Consider the following 11,493-nt stretch of genomic DNA (forward strand, 5'->3'; position numbering starts at 1 on the left):
TTGTTACACGCTACACCGACCGAGTGCCTTGTAACTGCATGCCAATACAGCGCTGATCAGGTCGACCAGTGTTGCAAGCTCTGCTAAAGACGCAGAACATAACAGAGCAGTGCAGTGCCCGACTGAGCTGCTTAAGTACAATTTGCAAGAGTGTCAGCCAGAGTCCTTTGTCCATTCGTGTACCAAGTACACACATACGTAGTTAACTTTTGTGTCTGTAACTAACTAACTAAAAACAAACCACCCCGTGGCCGGCCAGCCGCCCAACCAACACCCGCTAATCGCCTACGCTGAAGCGCCCTGAACCAACCAAACAAAGCCCGCCAAAGACTACATTCTAGCCTTGTCCCACTGTAGGCAAAAAAAAGGAACAGAACAGGAACAGGAATCCAAGCAAGACGTCAACAACAAGACATGAACAGGCCTCGTCCCGTCCGGTCTCCCCAAAACCCTGCTGCGCCCTGCTCTCCGCTCGCCTTGTACAAGTAAAGTAGTATTGCTCTTGCGTCCCGAGTCGACATTTCTACTGTCCTCGCTGCCTTGCTATCAGACCGCTTGCTCTACTTCTTTCTATACATCTCCCCGCTTCATCTCTGCTCCGCCTTTGCTCCGCTGACGGGCTTCTCGTCCATCCAACTACAATCACAACCAGCCCGCCAGCCCACCAGCGGATCACGGCCGCCTCCAGCCCTCGATCTCGATCTCGGTTCCTCCCCCCATCGACGACGCAAACGCCCCGACTCGGCATTCTGTCCGGCTTCGCTCCTTCTTTGCCTCGGGCTCACCGCATCGATCCCATCCCGTCTTTGTGCGCCCAACCCACGCCGCCACAACTCTCTCTCCCTTTCTCTACCACCTACGGACACCGATCCTCCGATACCGACCAGACGGACACAAGCCCTCCTGTCCCTCCCGTTGCATTACTACACGCCCCCAACGTCCCATGGTACACTCCACTCCTGCTATCCCCCTTTCTCCTTGCCTGCCATCCGCCCTCGAGTTCCTGTCCTGGTGTGCTCAACCCTAGCCTGGCATTTCGACTTTTGGCAAGTGGCGGCTCTGAGAGAGTTGGCCCTCCAGCTCATGTAGACTATGGTATGTTGTGTATGGCCTTATATTGTCTCCCCTCTATCTTGCCCGCTTCCCCCTGCCGGCTTGTTAGGCCAGCCCAGGTGGTGTGGTACACGGGCGCCCGCTTTCTTTGTCTCGCCGGGAATAGAAAAAAAGGGATTGTGTGTCGAGAGAATGTCGAAGCGACTGAACACAGCTTGTATGCAATGCCTCTCGCGCACATGTTTCCCGTTAAACACTCCTTGCGTTGCCTGTATGGCCATGCCACCAAGGCCCACCCTTCCTTCCTTTTAGTCCTGCCATGGCACATGTAACAGAAGCATCCATCTTAATCTTCAGTTGTGTGCCACTCAACTCACACATCAACCCTTTACCCCTCCAGACACACCCACATTGCTTGCTAACACTGGGCAACTTTCTACCATGCAGACGTCGTCTCACTTTTATAGCGATGTTGGCGCCAATTTCAACCGTCGTGGGCCTCGCGGTCACGGCGCCCAACTGTCCATTTCCGACCCCAGTCATCATGTGACAGAGGCCATATCTACGCTCTACGGAAGCGAAGATGAGGATTCTGCTGCCGATGGCCCCCGACCGTTGAGCTTCATGCCGTCTACTTTGGACGAACTACATCGCCGAAGTCCCCTAGCAATCCCCGACAGTGACGACCCTCGGCGATCCATAATCGAATCATGCTCCGCCTCACCCAAAAAGAACCAGCCCACAACCCCCCGTCTGGCACCCGGCTTGACGACTTCGACCTCAGCCGGAAACATAATGTCGCCTACTTCACCCAGCATCTCGCTCAAGGACGTTCGCGATGGTAATAAGTTTGACAACGCCAATGATATTGCTCAGGAGCTTAGCAATCTCCAGGCCTTGCGCCGGATGTCCATGGACGTCAGCAATTCATCCGACCCCGATATGCTCCCGTACAACGGCATGTCTCTAGTTGCAATGCCGTCTATAGCACCCACCGGCGACGACGACGAAGGAGACCCTTCCCGCTTGCTCTGGGTTCCTGCTCGTGTGCATCCTGAACTAGCCCCCGGAGAGTTCAAAACCTTTATTGAAGACAGGGTGCGCTCGATCAAGAGGCGATCTGGCGACTCTTCTACGTCTCTCGATACAACCCTCAGTTCACCAGGTAGCCTTCAACGGAGAAAGTCGATGCTGTCACGACAAGTGGATTCCTCAGCAAGTAGTGTTCACTCTCAGGATGACGGTGAATCTCTGCCAAGGGAACGCTCCTACAGCGGCTCCATCCCCCTTGACGATCTTGTCAACGATGCGCCAAATGCTTTAAGAAAGCTTTCCATGGAAGCGGAGCCGACCGATGGAGACCCCGATGATAAGCCTGTACTTGCCAAGGGCCCGGGTAGAAAGGGTCTCAAGCGCTCTACCCGCACACAATACCGCAAAGGTGGCTCCGTCAGAGGCGATAGATCGGGTCTATCAAAACGGATAGCTGCTACCAGACAGTTTGATGAGGCAGGCCATCCCATCAGCCCAGATGAAATTCCACCAATGCCTACCATCACTCGATCCTCGACCGAGCCCATTCTCGTGCCAGACAATTTCTCACGACCTAACCGATCACTTCGGCGACAGCCCAACATGCCCGAAGACTTGCTAGCGTCCAATGACACGATACAGGAGGAAGAAGACATTACAACATCGGCTGAAATAGATCCCCACTCTCTCTCCTCGCCTTCGTCGGACCCCCAACCGCCAGTTCCTCAAATCATTGCCACCCTTGCCGACGACAACCAAGAGCCTCAGCCTGCTGAATCTCTAGCGCCGAAGAAATCCTTGGAGCAGCCGCAACCAACATCGAAGCAGAATCAACAACAACAGCAGCAGCAACAACAGATACTCCTTCAGCAGCAACAGCAGCAACATTACCAACAACAACTTGCGCAACAACAGCAGCAACAAAAACAAAGTACACCGGTCTCTCAGCCGCAGGCAGTACCAGCTCCCAAAGAATCGAAGCCTAGTAAATGGGCCTCCCTCAGTGGCCGGACTCCCCAATCACGACAACCACAACAACAGCCGCAAACCCAAAAGCCGGTTCACCGAGACGATCAGCAACAGTATGCTCAACGGCAACAGCAACAATCGCCGCATTTGCCTACGTCAAAACAGGGCCCCCAAACCACTGCTACTGGTCCCGCAGGTTCTGCTGTCAAGCCTAGTCATCCAGTCTCTACTCCAGCTGCTGAAGACCAGCGTAAGCTAGACAAAAAGTCTAAAAAGGACGATGATACGGCAAGCATATCTTCAACACGCTCAGCAGGGTGGAAATGGTTCAAGTCTGGTAGTGATGACAAGGAAAAGAAAAGAAAGGAGGAAGAGGCGAAGAAGCACAAGTCAAAACAAAGTGCTAGCGACAAAACTCACGACAATGTACGACTTGATGTTCTTCAAACCTCAATTGACGGCGGCCACAGCCGAAGCAACAGCCGCGAGAGCGCAGTCTTGGACCGTGACAGCCCCGAGAACAAGCCCTTGGAAGACAAGAAGCACTATCGCGTCAAGTCAGACACCAAGAAGGACGGAATCTTTTCATCCATTTTCGGTGGTAGCAAAAAGAAGGGTGACAGAGAGAGCGGCGGCAGCAAAAAGGGCCACCACCTCAAGGTATCGGAGGAGATTATATTCAAGCCTCTAAAACCGGATGTCGACTACCCTTGGTCTCGCTTCCCGCTGATTGAAGAACGTGCAATCTATCGCATGGCTCACATCAAGCTTGCCCACCCACGACGGCCCCTACACAGCCAGGTTCTCCTCAGCAACTTCATGTATAACTACCTTGCCATTGTCCAAGCCATGAACCCAACGATGCAGGTGCCGCTCTCACCGCAACAGAGGCGGCTAGAAGAAGAGCGACGGCGCAAGGAGCAAGAGCAACAGTATCTCGCAGAACAGCAGCTGCGCGAGCAGCAACAGCAACACGGCCACCCTGATGAACAGGACGTGAATGGATATCCTTATGATTACGATCAGGTCAGTTTCTTTCTTATTTAGGGAAAACAGGCTGCCAATGAGTAAGCAAACACATACTAACATGGGGTTTGGTTAAACAGACTGAGAATGACTATATTGAGGAAGCCGCCGAATACATAGAGGAAGGATACAACTACGACCGCGGAGATCAGGCGCAAGGCCAGCAACATAATCAACACCAACAACACCAGCATTATCAGCAACAGCAGCAGCAGCAGCAGCAGCAATACCAGCAGGCGAATGGTAATGGTTATTATAATCAAAAAGACTACTACAACGGCCAGCAGCAACAATATCAGCAAGACCAACGCCGTAACGGCGAATACCACCAACAGACAGATAAAGGACAAAGTCAGATGTGGTGAGATGGGCGCGGAAGTGAGTTTTTTTTCTTAGGTTCTTGTTTTTGGTCTTGTCAGAAGAGTCCCTTTTTTTCTCTTGTGTGCGTTTTTTTTCTTGTATTATTCTAGCATTTTTTTTTTCTTCTTCTTCTTCTTCTTCTTATTCTTCTTCTCCTCCTTCTCCTCCTTCTTCTCTCTTATTACAGTCTCTTTTCCTTGTTTGGGCAGGCCACATTGAATTCAGATGGAGAGATGCTCGCAAAAGTACTAATGAAGCGAAAGCTGCGGCAGATTTGGGAAGAAAGCGTCTGGGACTCCCTTTTTCTTGTCTTTTTTTTGTTTGCATAGTGGTACTTGTACTAGTCATAGAGTTAGTTATTTATAAGAACTTTGTTGTTTGGCCAGGTGTTTGCTATCACTAGTTGACTAATTGAGGGGGGAAATGTGTGCGTGTGTACCACATACATAAACTCGCTATGCTTGTTTGGTTGTGGTGATACCTGCACAGCGGAGAGGGGCTAGGCCGGATGTCGTCTCAGGGGTAAGTTGACTTGGGGTGGTGAAGGGGAGCATTCAGAGTTCAATAGGGAAGAAGACCCTGCTACATCTTCAGTGGGTTCAGGCTCAGTTTAGTAGGGCACTTCCACTAACTAGTCATCTCTGTTCTGTTCTACGGGCTGGCAGCCCCGCCCGTTAGTTAGCAGCAGCATTGGTGTATTGGTGTGGCAATGGGGTGAAGTTTTGGGTTGGGATTCTTTTTCCAGGCTTCTAGTTGGTCTCTTCTTTTCAGCCCAACCGGGGTCAGAGCAAAAGGTCTTTTTTTTTCTTCTTTGCATCTTCTTCTCGTCTTTTTTTTTTTCTGCCCAAGAAGCACCCTGTCTTTCTCACGCTTCTCTCCTTGCTGAGCTTCTAGCTGTTTCTTCTCTGCTGACCCAAGCTTTTTGGCTCATCTTCGCTAGTGCTGCTAAACCCTAACTTTTGTCCACACCCTTGATCTCACCCGCACTCTTTCTTACTCTTACGGCGTGCTCCTTCTCCCAACTGCAAATTGCCAACACGACACGACTCAACACAGGACAGACAAGCCCGACCCGACTTGCCCAGTCTCTCGCGACAGTGCTCCTCTTCATCTGAACTTGTCGACCACCTTCCGCACCACCTCGCTTTATCTCGCCTTCTCGAGCTCTGCCGCTGCAGCTTTGACATTGACCATTGGCCTTTGACCTTTGATTTGCTGTCTTTTGCGTCGTCCTCCGCCGTCCCCCGTTTCATTCTCCCCTCTCTGGTCTCGTCCCGCCCCGTCTCATTAATACCGGCCGCTCCTCGACATAACCCGAAGCATGGCCGTAAGTCCCATTTGTTAGCGTCCAGGAATGGCGCAGAAGGTGCTGGAGACTTAGCGGCGTCTCGTGGGAAAGAGCTCGCGGCGCACGCTCGTGGCTACATTGTAGCAGGCTTGCGAGAAGAGGGAACTGATTCGATGGCTGGAGACTGGTGAGAAAAGTGTGTTTTCACCGTCTCAAGAGCCTCGTTTTGCTTGCAATGCTTGCCCACCCAGACAAGACGAGCTACTCTCCCGTGGTCAAGCCTTGTCGAACGGCCTCCCTCTCTCTCTCTCCTGTGCCCACTTTTACAGCATCTCACGCGACATCCAAAACGTCCTCGCATCTTCTAGCTGCCACTTACTGATGGCTCGTAAACTAACCCGCTACTGATTCTAGTCGCGCTCATACAACAATGCCGGGTACATTCCCAACGGCACACCCACCCCTCAGGCCGCCCTCCCCCCGGGTGCTGCTCCGCTTCTCCCCAACCAAGGCCGTGTGATCCATACAGGCCCCTTTAGAATCCTGTGCATCGCTGATGTGCGCGGTAAGTTCGGCATTGATATGTAACTCTTAGTTCTTGCGCCCATTCTAATTTTTCAACTTGGCATCGCTCTTCAGGCAATCTGCGCTCGCTCAATGCCTTGGCCAAACAAGCTCGCGCCGACCACATTATCCACAGTGGTGATTTTGGTTTCTACGATGACACTTCGCTCGAACGAATCGCCGAAAAGTAAGTATTCCACCTATGTAGCTGCTCCGACAATGCCTGTCCAATGAACCGTCGACGCTGACTCCGCTTTCTCCCCGCAGGACATTGAAGCATGTTGCACAGTATTCACCTCTCATCACTGATGCCGTAAAGAAGAACCTGCAAACCGGTGGCCCGGGAACAGTCAAGAGCCGCTTCAAGCCCGAGCAATTGCCGCTTTCCCAGCTCCCTGACCTCATTGCTGGGAACTTCAAATTGGATGTCCCCGTCTACACTGTCTGGGGTGCATGCGAGGATGTCCGCGTACTGGAAAAGTTCCGCTCCGGTGAATACAAGGTGCCTAATCTGCACATTATTGACGAGGCTCGGTCGAGACTTCTCGAGCTGGGTGGCGTAAAGCTGCGTCTGCTAGGCCTAGGTGGCGCTGTTGTCATGCACAAGCTCTTCGACAACGGAGAAGGCCGCACAACCATTGCCGGTGGCCAGGGCACAATGTGGACTACGCTCCTGCAAATGGGAGAGCTCATTGACACTGCCCACCGTGTCTATGACCCGACCGAGACCCGTGTATTTGTAACCCACGCTTCGCCCGCGCGTGAAGGTATCCTCAACCAGCTCTCTGTTACTCTCAAGGCCGACTTTTCCATCTCTGCTGGCCTGCACTTCCGCTACGGCTCTTCCTACAACGAATTCAGCGTCAATCCTACCCTGGACCACTACCGCGGAAAGCTTGCTGCCTCCAAGGCTTCCTTCAACGATGTTTGGGAGACTGTCAAGGGTGAGGTTGAACCCGCAATTCAACAGAACGAGGCTCAACAGAACCTCTTGCGTAATGCCTTGGCCATTGTTGAGAAGATGCCCTCCACGGCAGCCGGTGGCAATCCCTTTGGCGGCCAGTCTAGCGCATCCCCTGCTCTTGGCCAGGTCGACGAAAGCGCTTTCAAGAACATGTGGAACTTCAATCTTGCCGATGCTGCTTTTGGCTGGTTGGTCCTGGAAATCCAGGAGGGTCGGATCGGTACCGAGATGAAGGCGCAGGGATTTAACTTCTCCCATCGTGGTTCCAAGCAGAATCTGGCTGCCGCTGCTGTTTCTGCCAGTAGTCCCGCCGCTGCTTCTGCTCCTGCTGCCAGTGCTGCTAGCCCTGCCCTTCCTGCCAAGACCCCTACTCCCATTCCTGCTGCCGTGCCTTTGCCCTCTCAGCCCCCACAGTCCTACGCTGCCTCCGACGCTAAGCCCGGGACCCCCCAACTCGAACGTGCAAAGGGGCCCAAGGATACTGAACGGCCTCCCTCGCATACCCCTGTGCCAGAAGGCACGTCGGCGACTCCCAAGCCTGCGCCGCAGGACATCATTGGTCTTTTCATCATGAATGTAAACAGCGATGAACAAGTGCTCGAGCTCCTCGCTCCCGAAGACCACTCCAAGGTCGTCAAGATTGAAAAGTGGGGCAACCTCAACAAGGTTGTGCAGTTCAAGACAACCGACGACCGCGACGGCGCCATGGCGCGCCTGTCCGACGACTACAAGAGCCGCACGTCCGAGGACCGCTCGCGCCCGCTGGTGCGCATCTTCCAGCACCGCGAGAGCACCAACAACAAGACCTATGGTAACCGTGGCGGCGCTGGCACTTGGGGCAGCAGCCGCAACAGTATAGGCCCCGGCGGCCGCGAGAGCGGCTACCGCTCGGCCGGCGGTGCTGGTGCCAGCGACTCCGAGTCCAACACGCGCCGCTCGGGCGGTTCGCGCGGAGGCCAGCGTGGCAGCGGTGGTGGTCGGGGCGGTGGTGATAGGGGACATCGCGGTGGACGCCGTGGAGGTGGCGGTGGTTTCAAGGAGGGCGGTGCTACGTCACCTACGCCAAATGAGTCGTAGGCCTTTTTTTTTTTCTTCTTCTTCTACTTCTTCTTTTTGGCACGTTGGCATACAGGAAACGGTGGAGTTCTTTTTTGTGTCTATTCAATATTTTCTTTCTCTTATTTTTGCTTGTATCTACCTGGCTGAATACCTTTTTTTGTCTCTTAGTTTCCTTCTATTATGCTCCTGGGTTTGTGTCCACTTAGTACCTTCTTCGTTTATGATGCCACGGTATTTATCTCTTACTTGTCGTCGATTTTGAAAGTCTTTATTTACCTGTCTACTCGCGAGGGATCTTGCTTGTCGTCTTCTAGACATCAAATGGGAAAATAAATTGGGGATGTGGTCTTGTATTGAATCGATCCATTTTCTTTTTCCTCATGACTCTATTCTTGTGGATGTTAGGCTGTCCAGATACCCATCGCGGCTGTGATCTACTCTTATGGCCAGCAATCCTACTCCAGTTCAGACATTGTCCTCTCATCTAAATCCATACCTTTTCACTAATATACACAGGTCCATGAAATCCCTTTGAACCCACACCCTTTGACAATGAGTGTTACACAACTACCAGTTACCAGCTCTGTTCCAATCCATATCTCGCGTCACTCTAACATCCCGCTTTTAAGTCTTTACCGCAGCGGCTTGATGCCCTTGTGGATAGAGGCGACACCCATCGTCAGATCCTCGTAACCCTTACCAGACACGGTGAAGCCAGCATCAAGAATCATGTTCTTGAACTTTTCCTGTTTTGGGAAGCGCTCGATGCTCTCCACCAAGTACTGGTAGCTATCACGGTCGCCAGCAACAACTTGGCCAATTAGCGGGATACCCGAGAAAGACCAACGCTTATACAGTGCATTGAACAGCGGCCACTTCTCAGCTGACGAAAACTCGAGGCAAGCAAAAACACCACCAGGCTTGAGCACACGGTGCGCCTCGCGCAGAGCCGCCGGGATGTCTGTGAAGTTGCGGATGCCAAACGACACCGTGTATAGGTCAATGCTGTTGTCAGCGATCTGCAGCGGCAGCTGCTGTGCGTTGGCAGTCAGGAACCGCAGGCTATCCAGATGCGCAGGCGGCAACGTGGCGCGCGCGCGCTGCTCGCCAACGGCAAGCATGTCAGGGTTGATGTCGCTGATGGTCAGCTGCACGTCTGTGTGGCCGTGAATGTCAATGGCTTGATGCAGCAGGCGGAAGGCAATGTCGCCTGTTCCACCGGCAATATCGAGCAAGCGCAGTGGTGTGGCGGGTTGCGAAGGCATCAGGCCCGGCGAGAGGGTCGAGACAAAGTAATCTCTGGTAGAGGAGACGGATGTTAGTGAAGGCCGATTGACAGATATAGAAAGCGACAGCATGCACTACTAGCTGGAACTTAGAAATAGGTAAAGAGTAGTAACTCACTTCCACACGCGATGCCACCCAAACGACATTAGGTCGTTCATGCGATCGTACGACTCGGCGACGCTAGTAAACACACCAGCCACCTTTTTTTCTTTCTCCTCCTCACGCACAGTTTGGAAACCGAAATGCGTAGTGCGGGGCTGGTCACTGCCGTTGCTGCCTGTCTGCATCAACGGTCGGGCTGAGCTTAGAAGACGGCGTGAAGGGAAGCTAGTGGTGATGGAGGCCGGTGAGCCATTGATTAATGCGCGCTGTGCGACGCAGAGAGCTGGCCTGGGAGCCATGATGGTAGAGACAATAGGAAAGCTGTTTAGGAGAAGGTAGAAGCGGACTGATGAGTTGTAGGTTCTATCTGGGCTCGAAACGTCTCTCTTGACTTGTCTTGTGGACTAGCAATAGATGGAAGCTTTGGGATTTTGGCTGGGGTAGATTGCAGATTGCCACTGATGGCGGCAATGTCGTCAAAAGTGGTTCCGTTGCAAGGGTGGTGTTTTTATGTGGCGCAGCGTTGGACAAAATAATGCCCCACAAGTTGCGCCACAACAGGTGCGGCGCTGGACAACCTACATGCACGACATGTAGATCTTAGTGGCCAGTCGTTCCAGAAATACTGCAAGACGTCAGTGACTGGCTGGAGAAACTATTCGCGATGGAGGATATAGACATTCTCGATGATGACCGTCTGGAAGTCCCAGATCTGGCGCAAGACTCGACTGCCTCAGGCCTCCAGTTTCCAACATGTGTGTGGTAGCCAACATCTTCCAAAGGCAGCTTCGCTCTGTCCGATTTGTTTCTTGTTACCGGAGTAGCTTTCCCAGACTTATTATGCATAGCAGAGCGTGATTTCCGTTTAGACGCTCTGGTTCGCGTAGTGCGGACTGACTTTGCCGATGAAGCCCGTCGCTATTCGGACTTCATAGTTGCATTGCCATCCACTACAGTATCAGCACGCGAGATCTGCATGGTCAAAGCATCAGCATCTGATTAAATATTTTACCAAATCTTTGCATTGCGAACTCATAGGTACCTTTGAGGTGGTCTTTTCCACGCTGTTGTTGGCCGCGCCTCGAACCGAGTCGAGCTGGTTTTCTTCATCGCTAGCTCCCCGGGGCACAGAATCTGCCACTGCCCCATCGAATGTCGCTTCTTTGGCACATCTACGCAACATCTTCTTGACGATAGACTTGGCGGCAAAACCAAGGCCAACCATGCAGAGTGAGAGGGCGATTAGGCCGATGGCCATTGCAAGTCCAGGCGAAGTCATTGTGGCGAGTGTGTGTAAGCGGGTATGTTCAGAGGAAAAAAACATGACTGCCCATTGATTGGAAAAATTCAGTTTACATCGTTGCCGCAACTGCCTAGTTGCTCGGTGGCTGCTTCGTTGACGACCAAATGAGGTTGTGTGCGGTTAGCTTAGAACCAAACTCCCGATTAGGAAGCGGCCTTGACGTGAAGTTACATGATCTAAAGGCTAACCCTAGTTAGTCATTATGTTATACACCCTAGACAAAGATTATTTTCCACCAGTCATAAATCCGCGCCCAACCCGCGCTTCACGCAGGCTGGCTCTAGCTTCAGCCCCAGACCACTCATACTCTGGCCATTTGCCCATCCACCTATTAGCGAGAAGCCCCAGATTGGCTGTGCCTGTAAATTGCTATCCATTTAAGTGGACATCGACCTGCTGTATTTGAACTACCGATGCTCGTCATCTCGTCGTTGATTTACTCCCCGACTAACTGATTGCCTGTATCGCGGGGCCTCGATCTCCATA

The 11,493-nt window shown here is 52.6% G+C and overlaps 4 protein-coding genes across 4 annotated transcripts; 2 read left to right on the forward strand and 2 right to left on the reverse strand.

Annotated features, from left to right (window-relative positions):
• Positions 1-1,494: 1,494 nt before the first annotated feature.
• BROUX77_001856 (uncharacterized protein) lies at positions 1,495-4,445 on the forward strand (the record flags this gene model as incomplete). Its single annotated transcript, XM_073746331.1, has 2 exons — positions 1,495-4,080; positions 4,161-4,445. 2 exons carry the CDS (start codon positions 1,495-1,497, stop codon positions 4,443-4,445), a joined length of 2,871 nt encoding a protein of 956 aa, XP_073606938.1.
• A 1,316-nt stretch (positions 4,446-5,761) lies between these two features.
• On the forward strand, positions 5,762-8,333 carry BROUX77_001857 (uncharacterized protein; the record flags this gene model as incomplete). Its single annotated transcript, XM_073746332.1, has 4 exons — positions 5,762-5,767; positions 6,143-6,293; positions 6,368-6,479; positions 6,560-8,333. 4 exons carry the CDS (start codon positions 5,762-5,764, stop codon positions 8,331-8,333), a joined length of 2,043 nt encoding a protein of 680 aa, XP_073606939.1.
• A 614-nt stretch (positions 8,334-8,947) lies between these two features.
• On the reverse strand, positions 8,948-10,003 carry BROUX77_001858 (uncharacterized protein; the record flags this gene model as incomplete). Its single annotated transcript, XM_073746333.1, has 2 exons — positions 8,948-9,614; positions 9,720-10,003. The coding sequence occupies 2 exons, from the start codon at positions 10,001-10,003 to the stop codon at positions 8,948-8,950; spliced, it is 951 nt and encodes a 316-aa protein (XP_073606940.1).
• A 619-nt stretch (positions 10,004-10,622) lies between these two features.
• On the reverse strand, positions 10,623-10,983 carry BROUX77_001859 (uncharacterized protein; the record flags this gene model as incomplete). The annotated part of the gene is made up of 2 exons (XM_073746335.1): positions 10,623-10,676; positions 10,747-10,983. The coding sequence occupies 2 exons, from the start codon at positions 10,981-10,983 to the stop codon at positions 10,623-10,625; spliced, it is 291 nt and encodes a 96-aa protein (XP_073606941.1).
• Between the last annotated feature and the right edge of the window lie 510 nt (positions 10,984-11,493).

The sequence above is a fragment of the Berkeleyomyces rouxiae genome, assembly GCF_048999995.1.
Source record: "Berkeleyomyces rouxiae strain 22BRR77 chromosome Unknown BrBRR77_ptg000002l, whole genome shotgun sequence".
NCBI classification, from domain to species: domain Eukaryota; kingdom Fungi; phylum Ascomycota; class Sordariomycetes; order Microascales; family Ceratocystidaceae; genus Berkeleyomyces; species Berkeleyomyces rouxiae.